Here is a 23,721-nt window from a genome sequence, read left to right on the forward strand (position 1 = left end):
CAGGTTTGAGTTGGTATACTTGTGGGGAGGCATCAACATTTTATGACAGTGGTTTTATTATTCCCATTTTCTTCTTCTCTTTGGCATTTTTAACCATAATCCTGAGGGCAAACAATAGCAGATCTACAAGTTGACAGCGTGACATGCTGTGAACTTGTAGATCAACTATTTTTCTGTGCACAGCACTAACTAAGTGTTAATCAGGCATCTCTCTATCTCTAATTCCTAAGTCAAACTTGTACATGTCTAAAACTAAGCCTAACCCCAACCTGAAGCGTTTTCAAATTGTAAAAAAAAAATCAAACCTTGTTCGAAGTGGAGCGGTGAATCTGTGAATCTGTGAATCTGTGTGTGTGTGTGTGTGTGTGTGTGTGTGTGTGTGTGTGTGTGTGTGTGTGTGTTTGTGCCTGCACAACAGCGCCCCTCCTTTAACTTGTGTGGCCACTCAAGGTATTGCCAGGCTACAGACATACCCAGCCAGCCAGCCAGCCAGCCAGCCAGCCAGCCACATAGCCAGCCAGCCACAGACATACCTGTCTATTGGGAGCGCTTTCACCGCTCCAAAAAATCATAATACAAACATTTTCTTTTTGGTCCATTGGGTCCAACACGCACGCACAGACACACTACAGAGTGGAGTGGTTTGAGCACTCCCTTTTTTAGGGAGAGACAAAAAGGAAGATGCCCACACACACAGAGAGGCTATAACAGAAACTGACACTAGTCATAAATTGTTAGAGAATACGTTTTGTCAGCGTGCAGCGCTAATGGCTGCTATAAAAAGCACGGGAAGGGAAGGGAGGAGAGGGAAGCCTTTAAGTGCTTATCATGGAAGGAAAGAGAGAGAGAGAGAGAGAGAGAGAGAGAGATAGAGAGAGAGAGAGAGAGAGAGAGAGAGAGAGACACTGGAAAGTAGTGGTGGTAAAAGTACTCACATTAAAGTAACAATACTGCAATGACATGTAGATACTATGTTACAAGTAAACGTCCAGAATACAAGCTGAGCTTGTAGATCGTCTAATTTCAAACAGAAATGGGGTTGGAGTGGTTAATGTATGTTTCGTAATAATAATCCAAATCTACAAAGTAACTAGTAACTAGTACAACATTTTCTCAGAGGTGTAGTGGTGAAGTAGAAGTAAAAAGCTGGAAATATATAGGAGTCACGGGGGGATTTGGTATAAAACTACGTAACGTAAGCCACAAAGACACTCAGGCACACCACAGAGTTCCCCTGGCGCCCCTAACTCTGGAATGGACTCCATTATTCTAAACGTAGAGGTTTTAAAACAACTTTTTTTAGACCGAGACCCGAAAAGAGAGACGTGTTGATGTCTCACGGTAAATCAATAAAATGTCATTGTATCCCAATCTGTATGATCAGGGTGGTTGTATTTGGTCTCCCTGCTCTTCTATTGAGACATTTAGATTGTGTCAAAGGTCACGCCTCGCCTATAGACACAGGATCTGACACACATTTTGAACCTGATGGTCAGGACTCAATTTATCCCCTGAGCAAGCAGCCATGCTCTATTAGGTCAACTAGCCCTTACCCGTTCAAAGATATGAGCTCCGAAATGATGTGCAGTGGGTGGGTTATGGGATGTGCACTGTGCATACAGTATACAGTATGAGGGATGGAAAGTAACTTTAACTGGTGCTTGCATGATAATATGTAGGAGCATCAATGTAAGAAATACCCGTTTCGTTTAATGGCTACAGAGATACTGTGTACCGATCTGCATGATTTTTGGACAAAATCTGTAACAGGGCCAGACAACCGCCCCCCCGCCCGCCTGCACACACACACACACACACACACACACACACACACACACACACACACACACACACACACACACACACACACACACACACACACACACACACACACACACACACACACACACACACACACACACACACACACACACACACACACAGCTGGTTAAACATGTTGCCTCATGCTAGATGCAGAATAGATATGCCTCAAGCTAGATGCAGAATAGATATAGGTACACCATAAAAAATGCTAATATACAGCATATGATTTGTGAAAGTGACAAACGGGCTTCACAGTTATGTCAGGTGTGTTCATATGTTTATGGTGATGCGATTTCAGATCAATTGCTCCAGCCACTGAGGAGAAACGCTGTGACAGACACTCAGACACTCAGACAGACACTCACTCAGACATTCCGAAAATTATATGTTTGATGGTAACCCTGTTAGCGCTTGCCCAGGAAACCAGGTTCAAATCCAGGGTATTGTATACACAGCCTTGCATTAGAGAAAGGCCGACACAGACAGACCACGCTCCCAAGGGAAGATAGACTATGCACCCACTGCACACAAAATGTGGTAGAAAGAGAGCTACACTTTCTAACCACCTGACCACTATACCAAGACATCAGAGACACATACTTCCCACAGATTTCACACACCCGAAGTGAGTTTGAAAACTCGACCAATGATGAAAAACTCCCATACCTACTGGGAGAAATACAAAAATGTTCAAACACAGCAGCAAGATTTGTGAACTGTTGCGACAAAAGAAGGCTAGAAACACAACCACCCTAAGGACTATAAACCATGGATTGACATCTAGACCTACTGCACATACAGTATGAAACAGAGCTGCTATCTATGCATTTTGAGAAAAGATTTCTCTATATCAGGGGTGCTCGGTGGCATACATCGGTGCCGCCACTGCAAGCTTGTATATCTGCTATTTTTTAATAGTTAAAACATAAAAGTGACACAGATGCATTCCTGGTCTTAATGGTTAGTTAATCCATTTAGGCCTAGAATTATTGAATGCTCTAGCTATTGAAAAATCGGTGCCGCGCTGTGAGCTTGTATATCTGCTATTTTTGAAAAACCGTGATATATATCTTTTTTTCTTTGAATAAATCTTTTTGAAAGTGAACATTTGTAACTCAAATATTTGCTTCTGGGGGGTCCCTGATACAATATTTTGAGATGGGGGGGTCCCTGGAACAACATATTTTGAGATGGGGGTCCGTGGCCAAATACATGTAGTTGTGCGGGTCCTTCGCATGACACATTTTGAGAACCACTGACAGAAACATAGTTAAAAAAAAAAAAAAAAAAAAAAAACCATTGCACAATTTTTTTTATTATTATTATTTTTTAATATTTAAAGCATAAAATATTGCGTAATAATGTGTTCAGGCCTAAATGGGTAATGACCCTTATAAAAATGACACGCAAACGGTTTCCGACCCGTTAGTCTGGGAATCGCTGTTCTCTCAGAGGGAAAGGTCAAAGACACACGGAGGTGTTTTTGAGCGGTGGTCACACCGTCTCCTATACGTGGCCGTGTGTGTGGGTATGTATGCGTCCGTCCGTCCGACCGTGTATGTAGCCTGGCAGTACCTTTTCTGACCACACATGTTAAGGGAGGGGCGCTGTTGTTCACACACACACACACACACACACACACACACACATACACACACACACACGGGGGGGAGGGGGGGGGGGGGGGGGGTGGTGGGTAAACCACCGCTCAGTTCACACGGGTGTGATTTTTAATTAAGAATGTCATTAAAATGGGCAAGTACTGGTGGGTATGGTATGTTCTGTGTACTCTCTCTCGCACGCACGCACGCACGCACGCACGCACACATGCACGCACGCACACACACACACACACTTGTCTGCCCCTCCTCTCCCTTCCTCTCCACTCAGGGAAACCCCCTGACCCCAAACCACCACTTCCACCCTCTGAACCCCCTCCTCTCCTCCACCAGATGGATTCCTCCCTCTTTCTCTCTCTCTCTCTTCTGCCTCTCTATGACTTTTGGGGACCCCGGGGAATCTCCCTGTGTGTGTGTGTGTGTGTGTGTGTGTGTGTGTGTGTGTGTGTGTGTGTGTGTGTGTGTGTGTGTGTGTGTGTGCGCGCGTGTGCGTGTGTGTATGTGTGTGTGTGTGTGTGTGTGTGTGTGTGTGTGTGGTCAGTGATCTATGATATGTTTGTTCCTGGGGAGAGGGAGACGGATACAGAAAGAGAGCGAGAGAGAGAGAGGGACAGAGAGAGCGACAGAGAGAGAGAGAGAGAGAGAGAGAGAGAGCTGTGTTCAGGAAAAGCGGCGCCCGGTTACACAGATTACATCATCACCCCATGACCTCACAATGCCAATCCCACAATGCCTTGCTGCTCACACCGGGCCCAGAACACCGGCAATGTTGTCACCACACGCATGCACACACACATACGCACGCACGCTCGCACGCACGCACGCACGCACTAATAGCTGCGAGGACCTAATGGTAACTGGTAACCACTTTCACCCTAACATTAACCTGACCATGATTGTTACCCTCCTCACTCTAAAATTGAAGCTCTAACTCTAACCACTTTCACATTCATGTTCTGAACATGTCATTATAGGAGAAAAGATTCTAACATTTTCAAACGTCCTATATACATATCTATCATAGAAACCTTGTATCTCCATATTTTAACTTTTTGTGTTTTTGAGCGGTGCTAACATCTGGCTTTGTGTGTATGTCCGACGTATGTCCGTCCCCACTTCACCCTGTTTTTTCCCCGTAAATGAATACCCTACTTCAGTGGTTTTCAACCTTCTTCATATCAAGGTCCATTATTTATTCTGCATTTGAGCCACGGACGGAACACCATGTGATGAGGTCTAGCCTCTCGGACTCAAAACGTAGAATAGTTTGTCATCTTTGGATAAGATTTTGTCCACATTTCCATACTGTATTGATGTTGGCAACATAGGAAAGATAACAGGCAAACATTGACCAAAATAACAATTATTCTACATTCTCTAATTGTGTAGACTTGTTGTAAATTAAGTAATACATGTGTTTAACAATGATGTAACTCTTGAGAGTTAAAGATCTCTACGGGTCCATTTGGTTACCAACTGTCCATCATTTAGCTGGGGACCACTTGGAACCCACTCAGGGAACACAGGTTGAGAACCACTTGATCATACTACAGTGTCACACAAATGCATCAAAAGGTCAAAGTTGATGACACAGTAATCTCTAGCAAGGAAGAGATTACCTATTTGGGCTGTATTCTTGACAAATACCTGACTGGGGATAGAATGGCAACAATGGTGATCAAAAAAGTAAATCAAAGAACGGGATTCCTGGGTAGAATTTCCACTTTTGTCAACAAAAGTGCCCTCCTCAGGACTCTTGCTGGGGCACTCATTCAGTCCCTCTTTGACTATGCTAGCATCTCCTGGTACTCCAACATCAAAATGCCACTAAAGACTAAGCTCCAGACCTCCCAAAACAAACTGATTTGACTACTTCTCGACATGGGGCCCATGACCCACGTTTCTCCCACACAGTTTGCTAGCCTAAGATGGCTCAGGGTTGAAGACAGGGTTAAACAACTAACACTGCCACCCAAGTGTGGAATTCCTTGACTACTTCCCTTAAAACATGTAGCTCTCTGGCCACCTTCAAAACTGCCAGGAAAATTCACCTTTCAGGAGGCCAGAGGCGGATGTAGTTATCACTTCTCCCATAGACAGGCGAGAAGTGAGCACCCCACCTTACCTTAGCCCCACCCCCTCGTTTCCCATACATACTGTACATATAGTGTTTTTTATAACTGATGATAACATGATGATATTTGAATGTTTTGTTCTTGCTATTTGTTATGTCCATGAATTGAATACCAAGGAGCTCTGACGTAAACAAGACCGTAAAACGACTTATTTGGGGTGTTCCTTTTAGGGCTGTCACAATTATTACATAATCGTCTAATCGTGATTATTTGACATTATCACAATTATTTTGTCATAATCGTCATAATCGTGAATGTTGAAAAATTTCCAAAATAGTGGAAATAGCAGATCTACAAGCTCACAACGCATCGCGACGCGTTGTGAGCTTGTAGATCGGCTATTTCCACTATCAAAGTTATTTTTTAAGTAGTAAGTTGTCAAATATGTCAGTAATTTCTTTGTATATTTAGGTTATGTGTCATAACTACCATGTGCAACTTCAAAGCCTAAAAGCCAAACAGAAATGTAATTATCAACGACAAAAACACAATTAAATCGTTAATCGCCAATTATTTGAGTGACAATTAATCGTCATGTAAAATGTCATATCGTGACAGCCCTAGTTCCTTTTAGGCAGGGTGTTTAACTGTACTTGTACTGTACTAAATTGTTTTATTGTATTGACTATACTTGTACTGTAACTGTTCTTAATTTTTGTCTAGTAAAAATATTCAATCAATCAAATCATTATCTACCAGCCCAGGCTGGGTGGGGTGGGCCTTAGGTGGGCCCCAACTGGCCCATATAGAGGGCGGGGGTCCTGGTGGAACTCATTCATCCCCTGGGTCACGGCAGTAATTTCTCTATGAAGAATATTTTAGAATCCAAAAATAAACAAACGGCAAAATTGTCAGGGATTGTGTGGCTCTGTATCGTTTACACTATAGTCAGTCACTCAAAAATGAAATTAATTCGGCAGTGGCTACATGAGCATTTTCCTGCTGTCAGATGATTCTTCATATCCGTACGAGTCAAACCGCCAAGATCATTTGTTTATTTTTGGAAGAGTTCTCATATGATACGATATAAAACACGTCTATGGGAATTCAGAATGGGGGACAGAAAAAACTTGACCCAGGTAGGATGAGTAAATTACGTCAGACTTCGTTGCTCTATAGGGAACCCTCGTAGGCCCCATATGGGATAAATGCGGGCTATAATTTTGCATGCACACACACACACCCACACACACAGATAACCTCCTGTGCGCTCATAAGTGGGCTTGTAAATTGCCCCTAGCCTGAAACCAGACAAATCTTCAATTGCAAAAAAATATGATAATAATAATTGGATTTCACTCCCTCTGAACTTCTGAAGTAAGGCTGGGCGATATTAGGAAAACCTTTGATTTGCGATAACGTTGTTGAATACCTCGAAATCGATATTACTCACGATATTAGTAAAAACAATTGCATTATATAGTTTTTTATGTTTTTCTGCTTTAGGTCCACTGCCTGCCTAACCCAGATAATGAATAGCATATCCATGCATGGACATTGCACAGTACAGTACACATACATTGCACAGTACAGTACACATAGAATAAATAAATGAAATGCCTTATTTCCATTTTCCAAAAATGGTTTTATTGAAATATGCATCCAGCGTCTGTTAATTAATTTGACACATACACCAATACCTCATTTCAAGCCGTCTTCGTCGGTATGTATACCTCGCATGTCGATACCTCGATGAAGGTACATTTTCAATATATTGCCCAGCCTTACTCTGAAGTAGTGAGGGATCAATCAGGGTATGTATGTAAATATGGAAAATAAATACGGTAAATAATCCTCCTCTTGGAAATGCAGGTTCTTTTTCCATACAGAGATTCCAGATATCTACACAGTGATGTTAGTCTGGCCATGCCAGGCTACACCAGCCCCTCCTCCTACACAGTAAGGGCCGATGCATACTCCACTTTTAGAGCCAAATTTATTTCGATTCGGTTCGGGGAGTCTCAAAATCTCGGCAGCACCGAACAGCCGAAATTAATGTCGGTAACCCGAACCTCTGAATGACGTCATAATGTAGTTTGGACAGAGCCGTACCTAAATAAATTCGTCTAGAAAAGTGGAATATATGCATCGGCCCTTAAACAATTAACTGAACCCTGGCTGGGACCTGGGCCCGTTTTGGGGGTCAATAATAACACTGAGCATTTTGGTGTGTAGCCGTTAGCAGAGAGGAATGTACTAACTCATTGTGACAAAGATAAAAGAGGGGAGGAAATTAAAGCTGATCTCTCTCTTCCTCTAGGCTCTCTGTTACCACACGCGCATACCACACGTGCATGCAAACGCGCGCGAGCGCGCGGCACACACACACACACACACACACACACACACACACACACACACACACACACACACACACACACACACACACACACACACACACACACACACACACACACACACACACACACACACACACACACACACACACACACACACACTTTACTTCCTCCCTCTCTCTGTCTCTCTCTATTAATCAATATTTCCTCCCTTGGTCTCAATGTCCTCCTCTTCCATGATCTCTCTCTCCTCTCTTTCTTTCTCTCTCATTCTATCCATCCAGGGACAGGGAGTAGTGCAGATCTGTCCATTTTAGTGGTGAGGGCCCACACACTAAAACGTCCTGATCCCACACACACACACACACACACACACACACACACACACACACACACACACACACACACACACACACACACACACACACACACACACACACACACACACACACACACACACACACACACACACACACACACAGTATGTATGTACACAGGGGGGAAAATAAAAGTTACTTTTAAATATAAATCCATGAATGTCTCTTTGTCCATCTGTGCTGGTTATTATGTTGTTAAATTACAGTAAAATAACTACAAATGCAAAATTTCACAACATAGTCAAGGTATTATAATTATATTCTCCACACTGTATTCTCCACATCTTGACAAAATGGTATATTCCCAGGTTCCGCAGATCAGCTGCACAGGTGCAATGCATTATTGTTAATTGTGGCACGTTTACTAACATGCCAAGTTTAGCTGCACTTGAACAACCATTCCAGACTGCCATTTCCTGCCCAAGAAACCGTAGAAACGGGGGGAAAAATAAAATGTACTTCTTAAAATAAATGTATCGTGCCTCTTGCTAAGTTATGGCAACATGACTGGTGTCTTCGCGCGTGCAAGACACCAGTCATGTTGCCATACTTTAGCTTTTTCTGAATTGACGCCACTGTATGTACAGTACACATATGCAACCACAAACAAATGACCTGCTCAGATTCTGTCACAGACAGACAGACAGACAGTAAATATAGGGTATTACAGTTGATCCTGTGTGTTTAACTTGACCTTGAAACTTTGAAAGAATGATTTCATCCTTACTTCCTTCACAGGTCTTACTAATGAAGGCTCTGTTCCATTCTTCTCAATATTGTGCATGTTCAGTGTGGTCCAGGGACCCTCTGACACGTTGAGAGCTTGTAGATCCACTTTTTTCCGCTATTTGTTTGGGGGAGGGGGGATCTCGATAGTCCGACTTAGGGTTAGGGTTAGGTTTAGGGCATGCGTGGGCAACAGGCAGCTTAATGTGGCCCGCAGGTTGATATCTGAATACTGATATATTGTTGATTTCAACTGTTCCAATTCCAAACATGCAAACATGACCCGCTTTAATTACTTCAGTCTATATAGCTTAATGACTAGTACTTATATATTTTTTTTATGTCCAATGTATTTGTATTTGAGTTCATAAAGTTAACATAAGAACATATAAATGCATTTGAAATTAAATTAAAATGTTCAAAAATAGCAGATCTACAAACTCGAGCTTGTAGATCGACAAATTTTGCTATTTTTTGACTGTATATGCATTATGGCCCTCTGGATTGAGTGTGAAAATATAGTTGCCCACGCCTGGTTTAGGGTTAGGGTTAGTATTAGGTTTAGGCATAGTTTTACTGAGGTTAGGGTTAAGGTTAGGGTTAGGCATAAACGGACCCTTATACAGGTTATGGGGTCCTTGAAATGTAAAAGTTTGAGAACCCCTGTGCCGCCTACACTTAAATGAAACAGAACCTTAATTAGTTTAAGCGGTAACACCTGTGAAGGAAGTAAGGAAAAGGCCCAATTTCTTTCCAATAAGGCATAGAGCTTTTTGTTGTGTTCTAGTGCAGAGATTATAGCCGTTTGAATAAACAAGCATGACAGCAATAATCAGATCATAGCCAGATCAAAGTGGATGAGTTATTAAGCAGGAATGTATTGTCTCTCTTCTCCACTGCACTTTCCCACACACTCACACACACACCTGAATCTCTGAAGAACAGAGGGTGGACTGTGTGTGTGTGTGTGTGTGTGTGTGTGTGTGTGTGTGTGTGTGTGTGTGTGTGTGTGTGTGTGGGCGGTTTAAAGACACCGGAGAAAGTCAGTCCAGATGGCTGTACAAGATTAAATACCATCTGCCAGGCAGCCAGTGCAGCGCACGGACGCACGCACGTCGCATGCACGTTGCATGCACGTTGCATGCACTACACCCCAAATAGTGCATGTGTACTACATGTTGCACTATGTGGGCAAAAGAGGGCGCTGCAATGATACTTTCTCTGACAGAGACAGATCAGTGTTGATTTTGATGTAGTTTTAGGCATAGTCTTCCATTTAGTTTAAGTCATATTTTAGTCATCTGAAATGTTTTAGTTCAAGTCTAATAACATAAGATTTTAGTCCACTAAATCTACAGTTGATTTTGTCTACAAAAAGGAAATGATGTATTTTGGCAGGCCTTGACGGTGATTTCACACTTGGGTGAGCTTGTAGATCGCAACCAAACATAAAATGACTTGTCTTTTAGTTCTACTGGATCTCTACTCCACTAGTCCCTCTCTAACATTTTACTCCTATTTATTTGTTGACAAAATTGTCAATATTTTTAGTCTTAGTTTTAGTCATCATAGCTTAGTTTTTATTTCGTTTTTATTCCGTTTTTGTCAGTGAAAAAAGGCAGTCGGTGAACATGTTTCGTCATAGTTTTAGACTACAATATCAACATTGCAACTTTTTGATCTGCTATTTCCTGCTACTTCCTTCCAGGCCAGAGTTGCATCATGACATTTTGATTGCACGATTCAAGAGTTAACGGCCAGAATGTGAATCTTTAAAATAAATTGAGGCCAATTTAAAGTATTATAGGGATGGAAGTTCTTCCTTGGCCTAACTGTGGGAATAATGTGTGCAGAAGTAGTTTTTTGCCTCCTGAATGCAGACTCACCAACAGTAATGTAATGTTTGTAAACAAGAAGCTTGTCTATAAACCGCTCAGCTGCTGCAGCCACATTTACCGCACAGACAAATAAAACAAGGAAGTGTTGCAAAGTGTGGTCACCACCAAACGAAGTACCGTTGGTCACAGAATGATGCACAACAATGACTCAGTGGTGTAAAGTAACTAAGTACATTTATTTAAGTACTGTACTTGAATACAGTTTTTAGTTATTTGTGCTTACTTGAGTATGTCCACTCTCCAATACTTTTACTTCTACTCCACTACATCTCAGAAGCAAATATTGTACTTTTTTTTACTCCAGCTAGAAGGTAATGGGTTTGACCCAAGGGTGAAAAAAATGGTTAAAGAAATTGTGTGATAAAAAAAAATAAAAATAAATAAATAATAATAATATATATATATATATATATATATATATATATATATATATATATATATATATATATATATATATATATATAATAACTATGAATATCCTCGCCTTAGTGTGAATTTCCTTACGCCCGCAACTAGTGTTCCTTCTGAAAGAGTGTTTAATTCTGTGCCAGTGGGCACATTCTCACACCCCCATGAGCACAAATAAAGGCAGAAAAGGGTGAAGATTTTTTTTGCACTTCAATCCACTGGCGTAACATAACCCCACGGGACACCCATGAGGCTGAGCTGCTGCAGAATTTGTCTTGAGAGATCAGACATGACATGTATATCTCTCTATATACCAGAGATACTCAAATAGATGAACCTGTGGGCCACATTACAAAAATGGCAAGGGGCCAGTTGACATTAATGATACTTGATAAGTTCTGTATTTCATTGGCATTTTAATATATTGTCGATCTTAACAAGTGACTGGCAAATTAAACATAGAGGTATATAATTAGCATGAGATGGTAAAATGAAAAGCAAAAGCATACATCCTTTTTGGGTTAAAGTGCCGGTTCTCTACATCAACTTGTTGGCGCTTGCTGAGGCTCATCTTTGCTGCTGCTCTGAATGAGCACACACAGTTTTCCCTTCTTGGATGATTATTTATGTAATAGTAATGTAATCAGGCTAAAGATAAGATAATAACTTCATTCTGTCTAAAAGTCAAAATTGCCAGTCAAAAGTGTGCCACGGGCCGGAAGTGGCTCGCGGGCCTGAGTTTGAGTATCACTGCTATAGACCAGTGGTTCTCAACCATTTCAGACTGCGACCCCCAAAATAATAACTGGGGACCCCCCCCACCCTGAACACTCTCCCTCATGTATGTGTCGATCCTGGTCTTTTGTGTTTGATTCCATTGTGTCTGTTGTGTTCCTGTTTGTCTAGTAGTTTATTCATGTATTGTCACACTATGCTGTAACGCCTAAATTTCCCCTCTGGGATTAATAAAGTATATATCATCTCATCTGAGTTGAGGCATTACATTTTGTATAAAACGGTTGTGAAAATAGCAGGCGTTGTGAGCATTTAGATCAGTTATTTTCACAATTTCTGCCTCTAATATTTGACAATTTGGACAATGTTTAATTTGTAATTTTAGAGGTATTAAAAAGTCCTTAAATTGAGACACTTTAGAAATGTGCAGATACCCTCTATACACTTAAACTTTATGTTGTTGGTTTGTTTACTGTTGAGAGAGAGAACAATGTTGCACAATGTTGCACATTAAGTTAATCATCTGGGGACCCCCCCCAAAATAATTTGGGGACTCCCCTGGGGGTCCCGACCCACAGGTTGAGAACCACTGCTATAGACCACCGAAGTCCTGACTTCACTGGTGCTAGAGGGCGCTATCGCCCCGGGTTCCTATTGTCCCACGCCTATGAATGTTTACTTATAGAGACTGGGAGTGTCGCCGCCGTGGCCCTTTAATGAAACAGGAGTGAAGAGAGCAATGCTACGCTGTGCTATTTGTGTGTGCTTGCTCTCTCTCTCTCTCTCTCTCTGACTCTGTGTACACAAGGTGAATGTTTTTGTGCAGTTTTTCCAGCCTGAGTGTGCGTGCGCGCACCCGCGTTCATGTGTGTGTGCATGCCCATGTGTGTGTGCATGCGTGAGTGTATGCACACAGCGCATGTCAGAGAGACTGTACAAAAACATTCTCTCCAAGAATGTGTGTCCGTGTGCGCACATTACGCACTTCCGTTATATTTTCCTGTCTGCTGTCTGCTCTGTGTGTTTGTGTGTGTGTGCACGCACGTGAGTGTGTGTGTGTCTGTTTACATGATGTGCACGCACACACACACACACACACACACACACACACACACACACACACACACACACGTGCGTGAGCAGACAAGGAGTTAGGGGGGTCAGCATGAATCTCTGCCTCGGTGTAGGAGTGACCTCATCCTTAAACCCAAACATGATACCCTCTCTCTCCTCTGTGCTCTAATGTGCACATGCATAGTACAACACATTTGAAATGTTTATTTATGTCCACATAAGCAGAAGTACAAGAATTCCTCGTACAAAGGACATAAACAATATCAGTGCAGTCAGATAATCAAGGAAAACTGCTAGTTACAAAGCGCAGGTAGGGCAGAACATTGTTACATACAATACTGTTGGCATACAGTACATGTCAAGCACAGCAGACAACAATCATGGGTAAAGATAACAACGCCTCCTCCAAATGGAGCGACTTCCTATAATAGCTGATACAGAGCAGTACCTTGCTAATTGTTTGGCTCTCCTTTTGGGGAGGCCGGCCATTTGAAGGCCCCTTACAACCAGCTTGTGCACATGCCCTAGGCTCCCAAAGATAAAAACCAAAAGTTTACATCTGTAGCCTAGCTGAGCGATGGTCTGCTCTAGCTGATGATATTTTAATACTTTGGTTAAGAAAGCTTCCTCTAAGCTGTAGTCAAAGGTACAGCCGACCTCGAGAATAAACACCTCCCTATGGGTTTCATTAACAACAATGACATCAGGGGTGTTAGCTGAAATGTTAGAGAACACAGAATCATCATTACAAAGGCTAAACATGCTCGGCTTCACAGTAGAATGCTTATATAGCATAATAGAGGACCTGAAGATGGATGAGATATCTTTTGATATCAAATCCACTATTCTGTCATGCCTACTTATGTAGAGTCCCCTGTATACATAGCACCCATTTAAGATGTGGGACATGGTTTCAGCTATTTGTTCGTGACCATGATGTATACAGTAAGGAGCATGATTGCCTGGAAACCAGATGGAGAGGTTAAGTTTAGATGGTAAAACCTGCAACCTCGCTTTCAGAGTAAAGACAACAATACATTCGTCTATGGCAACATTTTTGAACACAGAGTGAGATACAGAATGGTCAGCAGCAGGAAGACATGCAGTCTTGCCCTGCAGTCTCAGCTCAGTCCAATGCTGCCGTTGCCTTTGCTGTTGTGCCCATAGGAGGCGGCCTCTGGCATTAGTTAGTGGAAGTTGGTGTTCTGTTCCACACACAGTCATAGTGGCTCTGACAGAGATACTGGGGTCAGATATAAAGTCCTCTGAGACAGCCATCACCTCAGAGTTAGGCCCTACCCACTCCAAGGTAACATCCGCCCAGCAACACAGATCATTTAAGTCTGGCCAATCTGACCATGCACCGAAACCGGGGCAGCGACTGTCCAGCTTTCCACTGAGCTTCCTCTTGAAGCCTAGGAAGTTAGGATCTGAGCCACATGCCAGTGGGACCTTGCGTCGTTTTAGGTCCAAAAACAGAGAAGAACGTGCAAGCTCTCTTACATACTGGTCATCATTGTTCAACATATTTAACAAATGGGAGAGCCGTGTAGCAATATATGTCCATTCAAAATTGGGAACAACGAGACCGCCCTCACGTTTGCTGTGAAATATAATGTCACGTGTTGTGTGTGTGTTAAGACCAGTCCATTGTCTCACTAAGAGTACAGTTTTATCATTCAGATCACAAAGTGATTTTCGTGGAACATGTACATTGGAGAAAAGATGTTGCACCTTGGCCAATGCGATTACTCTGACTGCTTCCAGTTTCATGATAAGTGGCAGGGGTGATGTATGGATTAAATCTAGCCTGCTGGAGTACTCAGACATTAATTCATCCACCTGAACTTTCCACTCTCCTGCCACATTGAACTTATGACCCAGATATGTGTAAGTCTCGTGACGTGAATAGACTTTAATGGGTTTATTGCAGATGGTGAAGTCAGTTTTTGTATCTGTTCTAGAATGATACCAGCGGTTTCCCCCGCTCCGCCTTTCATAGAGTACTGCACATTTTGAGTCTTTCACCTCTAACCCTGACCACTCTAGAAAGGTGTCAGTTTTGGAGAGCATGTTCTTTATTACTGCTCCTTGATTAGAGGCTATCTGAACATCATCTGCATACCCCTGAACAGGGTTAGGGGAAATAGCATTGGCAGGGGCACACATACACAGCCATTTTAACCACTGGTTCAGTGCCAACACAAAGTTGACAGCACTCCAAGGGCAGCCAGTTTTAATTCCTACTTGTAGAGGAATGGGGTCTGTGAGATGTTTACCACAGATAACTTGAATGAATGACCCACATCTTTAACAATGTCGATATAAACTTGTGGTAGGTGGAATTCCTCAAGTGTTGTTACCATGACATTATGTGCTAATGTGCCAAATGCATCACGGAAGTCTAGAAAAACGGCAAAGAATTCACTAGACCCGTGTTTAAAATCGTCAATTCCTGTTTTGAGACAGAACACATGTTCATTCATGCCTTGTCGATTGATGTAGGCCTTTTACTTGGGACATAGTATATTTTCGCCCACAAGCCACGGGAGGATTCGGGCAAGGATGCATTTCATGAACACTTTATAGATGGTAGGTAATAGTGAAATGTCTCTCCAAGTTGACGGATTGTCCGGGATATTGTCTTTTTTGGGGATCCTGTGAATGAGTGCGCCCTTCCACGACTCAGGGACACGCCTGTTCTCCAAACAGACATTAAATATCGCCGTTATAACGTCTGGCTGCGTAGCCCTGAGATGCTCGTATGTTACACCGTCCATGCCACATGCACTATTGTTGGGTAACGTGCGTAATACAGTCTCCACCTCGGTCTGCGTAAAACGTGTAACGTCGGGGAGATTGACCGGCTCCGTAGGTGGTAAATCAAAACGCCAGGGCAGTGGTGGAAGTGGGTCAGTTATTGACACACACACACGCAGGCAGGCAGGCAGGCAGGCAGGCAGGCAGGCAGGCAGGCAGGCAGGCAGGCAGGCAGGCAGGCAGGCACGCACGCACGCACGCACGCACACACAGTGTGTCCAGGGGAAGAAGCAGGCAGATGGTAGCAGATGTGTTCTCTCTGTTCCTTGGAGAGTCGTGATGTTCCCTGAAAACGATCATTTTGGATACCATTTTCTGCCTCAACAATCGAGGGGATCAGATTTGTGTGTGTGTGTGTGTGTGTGTGTGTGTGTGTGTGTGTGTGTGTGTGTGTGTGTGGTGCCAGACTGTAAGAGTTTAGCAACGTGACAAAGAGCATGCCCTGTCTCATTAGCCCAGTTTAACCAGGGATAAAAACACACTTGTAGAATCTGACTGGCACCGTGCCACATCTAGTCCCTCATTATTTCTGCTCTTTCCATTAGTAGTAGCTGCCTGGTAACCAGGTATGAACTTGAAGGTCTTTTTTATCTATTTTTTGTAACAATTACAATGTAGGCATTTAGCCAGAGCAACTTCCAATAAGCAAGGAGAGCACACAGTAATACTGTATATCAAATGCACAGAAAAAATAATCTAGGATCGTAGGTAAACCAAGAACCTATCATCAGTCTAAAAGTAGAATAACCCAAAAAAATTAAGTCATAAAACTACAACATTACATCATTACTCGCGGTGAGGAGCTATCCACCGCAAACCCTGACACATCTCTCTGTTTTTACTTTCAGACAGATCGGCCCATCACCCCGTTCACTGATTGGTCGATCTAGACCAGTCAGTCACAGTGATAGGAGTCAGGACTTCACCGTGACTGACTATGATGGCCTCCACTTTTTTTCTCACTTTAGGTGGATAGCTTTACACCTAAATTTTGCGGTGATAGGCTCTTCACCGCAGACTCTGATAAGTGCTTTAGGGTCCATTTGGAACCCCCTCAAGGAACCCTGAGGGTCCTTGGACATCACTCTCTAGATTATTTTTAAATTACACATTGGCATTTGATCGGTACTTGGTATCAACCAATACGCAATGGGAATCGGTATCGGGAAGAAGGGAAAAAAATGCTATCCGTACATGTCTAGATTTCATGGAAGCTTGCGAGGAGGAAGCTTGGCTATTTCTTATGCGTGACACTGGCGCTGCACCTACAGTACATGCAAATTACCTTTAACCATCATTAACAGCTTTAAGAATACACTCAGAATCTACGCAATTAACACTTACAACACCTTGTTGACGTGTTATCACTGCCGCGTTTTCTGCGCGCGAGTGTGAATAACATGTACATACATATCGTCACTGTCGGGCAGAAACCTTGTATCTCCCAAGTTTCAAATGTGTATGTTTTTTGGTAAAGCAAAGCCCTGCTTCATCATACAAGACCGTCGCACAAAGCTAGTGAAAACAGCAGATCTACAAGCACACAACGCCTCGCGATGCGAGGCATTGTGTGCTTGTAGATTGGCTGTTTTCACTAGTTTAGTTAATTTTTTATATGATAAATACAAAACGAACGGTTTTGGACATACAAGGTTTCCACCCGACAACGACGATATATATACGTGAGAGGGTGTGTTTTGTGTGTGTGTGTGTGTGTGTGTGTGTGTGTGTGTGTGTGTGTGTGTGTGTGTGTGTGTGTGTGTGTGTGTGTGTGTGTGTGCGCGCGTACATGAGTGTGTGAGAGAGAGAGAGGTAGAGACAGACAGAGAGAGAGAGACAGTGTGTGTAGGCTCTGGGGACAGTGATAATCACTGAGCTCAGCTCTTCTCAGACAGTCGATCTATACACCATCTCCTCTGCTCTGCATTTAAAAATCAATACCTTACACACACACACACACACACACACACACACACACACACACACACACACACACACACACACACACACACACACACACACACACACACACACACACACACACACACACACACACACACACACACACACACACACACACGCACGCGTCGTGGATTAGCTTCTTCCGGGTGCTTCAAAACGCCACTGAGCAACTTGCAATGAAATGAATAGCTGGGGGCGTGGCTGTCCGTTCTCTATATTATAATGTATAGACCTTACCCGTTCGAAGATATGTGCTCCAAAATATGTCAAACGCACCCGGTGAAAGTGTGAGAGAGAGAGAGAGAGAGAGAGAGAGAGAGAGAAACATTCCTAACTGTGAGAGAAAGGGGTGTGTGTGTGTGTGGGGCTACAGATCCCATGGCCTGGAGGAACGGACCGTAACCCTGGCAACAGACAGCAGAGTTCAACAGAAGTGGTTAAGAAAACGCTAAGAAACTGCTTTAATTTGGGAGAAATGAAATTCGGGCTCTGTCAGCGTTGGTATAATGCTAATGGCTAATACCATGTGAACTTTGGTATCAGTTGCTGAAGCGAGTGAATAGATAAACGTAGAAAAGCGTGAGCGTTAGAGCGTTAGAGCGTGAGCGTTAGAGCGTTAGAGCGTGAGTTTGCTCCTTTATTAGTAGGATATAACTCTATGGGTGTTACCAATGATACTAATGAAGGCTCTGTTCCATTGCGTGAAGGTGGAAGATGGCGGCAGTCAGGCAAGTCCCCACTTGAGACGGCGCGCCTCCGTTGTGGTTTGGTCAATGACTATCCTTGTTTTCTCAAAAAAATAATGGCGGTGTCCATGTTTTCTCAGTCTTGCATTCAGCCAATGAGAACGCAGGGAGGGCGGCGCTTGCCAGAATGCTGCAACGATTCACTATTACGCTGTTCCATTTAGTGTAGCACGGGTGGTTCTCCACATTTCAAGGGCCACCATAACTTTCGAGCTTGCAGATCTACTACTTTTGATGATACCGTGTGACGCTGTGGTATGGCTTAACTCAGTCGGTGCCATATTTAAAGTGGGACCTCTTATATTGCCGTTTCGCCAACAAAGGGTTAAGAAAATAGTGTGCACGCTGGTGCACACATTCGTGCACAGATCATGCACTATGCATGTGCATGCTTTTCACAGCTTTCAAACAAAAAAAATCCGCTTGGAAATCCGTTCAGGCATTCAGGAGAAGGCAGCCCTTATGTTTTCTTCAAATGTAAACAAACATGGCTGCCATGTTTGAAAGATGGGGTTGGTATGGGGGTTAAACATGCAATTTCGCGATCGCGATCATGCCTAGTACACTGTTGGAGGTCCAAAAAATTATTTATTTAAAAAAGACGTCCAGAAGACGTCTGGCAGGGAGGTCCATAGTTAAAAAGACGTTTTTATTATAGAAACGTCTTTTTTGGCAGGGTATGAGTTCATTTATGAAAAACACACAGAAAGGTAGCATCACGTCTGTCACAACTTCCTTTAATCCTTGAACATCTTAGCCAAGTACCACAGATAACTAGTTACAACTATAGTCAACAATAGGGACTGTACAACTAGGCCTGTCACAACTATTACATGAGTCTAATTGCAATTATTTGAGGTAATCTCAATTATTCTGCATAATCGTCATAATCATTTCCATGTCAACCAAATGTTCATATAGTTTCAAATCACTTTCAGTAGTAGTGGAGATAGCAGATCTACAAGCTCACAACGCATCACGATGTGCTGTCGCAATTATTTGTTAATCGCAATCATAATCGTAGTCGTAGTCGCAATTATTTGTGTGACAATTTATCGTCACATGAAATGTCAATCGTTACAGCCCTATGTACAATGCTGTAAAAGATATTATGCAAGTGAGTGCCAGTCACATGCCAGCACACCACTCCCCCCCCCCCCCCCACACACACACAGTATATGCAACGGTATGTGTTAACACATGCATGGCCGCAGGGCTTATCAATAGTATTCAATCACACCGATCTCCATCGGTTGCTGGAACTCCCTGTACAGCTCTCTCTCTCACTCACTCACTCACTCACTCACTCACACACACACACACACACACACACACACACACACACACACAGTGCCACGATGTGCCACTGCCAACAGAGTGAGATTCGAGGTTACAACAACCAAGATGCTTTCACTCGCTGACTGACTGACAGGTGAGCCAAAAAGAAAACTACAGTTCAAATGCCTTCCGAAGATGATGTCTGTCTGGAAGCAAACAGATGGAACAGCAGAAAGAGGGAGACATGTTGAGAGAGAGAGAAAGAGAGACGCAGACAGAACCAGAACTGCACTCTGTCGAGGTGCCAACTTGCGTCTAGTGCACAAGTAGCAGTAATGAGGTGCGCAGCCGCATACCACTGGCATCACCAGGAATACTGGTTCCCGTTGGCAGAAATGCTGGTCCCTCATTGGGCTACGGGCTTAAACATACACAGCTACCTACCTACCTACCTACATATGCAGCCGAACGCAGTACTTGCGCGCTCTGCTGCCGCAAGTGAAGACAGACAGAAATAAGGAAAAAGCTCCACTTACGGTGCAGTGCATGGAGTCATCCTCACCCACAGAATCCTCCAGGACATGATGCGTGTCCTGCAGCACACAGAGAGAGAGAGAGACACATTGTCATACATACTGTACATGCATACATAATGATAACATATCGTTGCATGTCAGGCATGTCATGCCAGCAGGACGCCAACTTGACAACTACACAAATAGCAGTTACTATCAAAACCTCCACTGGCTGTCAGTCTGCCTGTCACGTCACGTCACGTCACGTCACGTCACGTCACGTCACGTCACACTTTTGCCCTACTCATATCTCTGCCACCGTTGCCCCGATCCATGCCAAACTTTGCACACACACTCCTTGGCTGCCAAACCACAACCTCATTTCTCACATGCCCCTCTACTAGCGCCACCATGAGGCTGATTCTTGCAAGACACATTTTTGGACACTGCTCCTACAGATTTTGCCCTAAATCACGCAAAGCGGTACACAGTATCTCTACAGTCATGTCATCAAAATGCATCTGTCCCATCTAGCGCCATCATCTGGCCGATCTTTTAAAAACACATTTTTGGACACTGCTCCTACAGATTTTGCCCTAAAATCACGCAAAGCGGTACACAGTATCTCTAAAGTCATGTCATTAACATGGATCTGACCCATTTCCCATATTCCCTCCTGATTGGCTACCATTGCCTACTAAAGTTTGTGTATGCGACCTGACGGACGCTTATCTCCCGATTTAGGGAGTCTTACTGGTGATAACATATCGTTGCATGTCAGGCATGTGATGCCAGCAGGACGCCAACTTAACTATACACCCTGTGTGATCTTGCCAACAGGCCGTTAGCAAGACCATCAACTGCTTTATCAGATAGACTGGGGCCTGTGTAGGTCTTTTTTATTCTCATTTTGCAACCGACTGACAGAGAGGATATGACACATACCAGCAGGATGTTAACCTGACAGCCATACCCACTGTGATCTCGTTAACAGGCTGCTCTTATATAGGATAACACCGCTATAGCTTCATGTCTTGACATGTTCTCACACTAACAACAAACAAACCTCACAACTGAGTCTAATGGGAGGACTGAAAGGTCAAGTCCCTCTCTCCTATTAGACTGTCGCTGTTGGGCAGACACATTGTATCTTTAATCTTTTGAGCAGTGCAAACCGCTCCTAAATCTGGCCTTGTCTAGAGCCAGACCAATGTAACGGTCGAACAGATACAGTATATTGGTCGTTTTTGGACACCTATGTCGGCATCGGACATCGGTCATTATCTCCCCGATGTATCGGTCATTTTTTTACACTCATGAGTTAAAGATCTTATAAGGGTCCATTTGGTTACCAAATCTCCATCATTTAGCTGGGGACCACCTGGAAACCCCTCAAGGACCACTGGTGGTCCCCAGACCATTGGTTAAACAAAAGGTAAGAGGTTTTTGAAATTTAGGCTTAGGCTATTTATTATTATTTTATATTATTTCAAAACATCGTCAATCGGTGGTCTAGCACTCTCCATCGGCAAACATCGGCATCGGTCCAAAAATATGGCATCGATGTCTGTCTAACTTGGGTGTCCATCATATCTTTTCATTATATTTTCCATAATAATTTCCATGCAAACTTAAAAAGCAGTTCACAACTTAAGAATCAAATCCTCAAACAGGTGAAGAAAGAGGTTTCCATTTTGACCTTCTCCTGTATGTGGACACAGGGAATAGAATACAATCACAATAAATAAACGTTGACATTTTCAATACACAACAGGACTTAATAATGTACACACCAATAGTGTAGATTTTGGAACCAGATGCATGGATTGAAGCAAAAATAAAATCCCACGACTGAAAATGTTTGTATGGCCTAGTCCTAATTAGGGATGGGACAATAATCGTTATTATCGTGTATCGTGATAAAATACACTCACAATAAACGTATCATGGAGATTTACATTTATTGTGACATTATCCTCTGTCATCAATGGGATCAATTCACCTTTTATTTGCCGAGCTGCATATCTGGGACCAATTAAAGGACAGCTTTGTTCATATTTAAGATTATAATTAGAGCAAATAAAAGATGAGTGTTAAAATGTTTTCATTTACTGCTTTCTATCGTTTTAGCAATTTTAATGATGTTGATTTCAGTGGGTGGGGGCATGCGTACAAGTGGCTAAATATGTCTTTTTAGACACAATATAACCCCATTCCCAAGATGCACACAAATCTTTCATGGGTAGATGTGACTTACTGTGGGGGCTGGTAGTGTTACTGTAAATAGTATTAAAGAAATCAGCGGCTTATTGTGTCAACATATTTAGCCACTTGTACACATGCCCCAACCCACTGAAATCAAAATCACTAAAATGGCTAAAACGAAATAAACACTCATCTTTTATTTTCTTTAATTACAATCTAAAATATGAACCCTTGTTGTAAAAAACAAAGTTGTCATTTAAACCCTCTATAATTGGTAAAAGTTACATGGAAATAATAATAATAGTATTTTTTTCTCTACCAAATTTATTTGCCAAAAAAAAAATTGTAGATCTACAAGCTCACAACGTGACACCTTGTGAGCTATTTTGGTCAACGTTTTCCCTGTTTCAGACAGCATCTCTCCTATGGTACCGACATCAATACAGCAATAACAGCAAGGAATTGTGGACAAATCTTATCCAAAAGATAACAAAATATTATTTTGGGTCTGAGAGGCTAAATCTCATCAAATGGTGGCTGTGTCTCAAAATAAATGCTGAATAATTAATGGACCTTGATATGAAAACGGTTGAAACCCATTGGCTTATACTGTAGTCTCTCTCTCTCTCAAACACACACGCACATGCACACCCACTCATACACACACACAAACACACAGCCTCCAAGGCCCCTAGGCGGGTCTGTCCGCCTATTTACCTCTATAGATTTCACAGTCACATCCCCTTTCTATTCAACACTAATCCACCATCCACCATTAACCGTTGGAGAGTACAAGTGCTGCAGCAACCCTTTCAACCCTTCGTGTGTGTGTGTTGTCTGTATGTCTGTGCATATTGAACATTTAGCTCCAGGCATGCTGTATCCAATCCAGATGCATCATTCCTTCTCTTTATGTCGTTTCAAGGTTCACAACTTTTTACTACTGGGTTTGTTCAATGTGACGTAATCGCTCCTGGTGAGCAGGTTGGTGCCTTGCATGGTTTCCTCTGTGATCTGTGTGTGAATGTGTGACGTGTGTGAATGGGTGAATGTAATGCAGGATCTATGTAAAGCGCTTTGGATAAAAGCGCTATATAAAATA

At 42.8% G+C, this 23,721-nt stretch overlaps 1 protein-coding gene across 1 annotated transcript in view; it reads right to left on the bottom strand.

Moving 5' to 3' along the window:
* rps6ka3b (ribosomal protein S6 kinase, polypeptide 3b) overlaps positions 1-23,721 on the bottom strand; it is an 83,530-nt gene that overhangs the window by 56,180 nt on the left and 3,629 nt on the right. Inside the window, exon 2 of the mRNA XM_080751987.1 lies at positions 20,436-20,492. Within this exon, the coding sequence (XP_080608113.1) occupies positions 20,436-20,492 (57 nt within the window). The remainder of the gene's footprint in view (positions 1-20,435; positions 20,493-23,721) is intronic.

Source organism: Nannobrachium achirus (genome assembly GCF_963921795.1).
Source record: "Nannobrachium achirus genome assembly, chromosome: 21".
Classification (NCBI taxonomy): Eukaryota; Metazoa; Chordata; class Actinopteri; order Myctophiformes; family Myctophidae; genus Nannobrachium; species Nannobrachium achirus.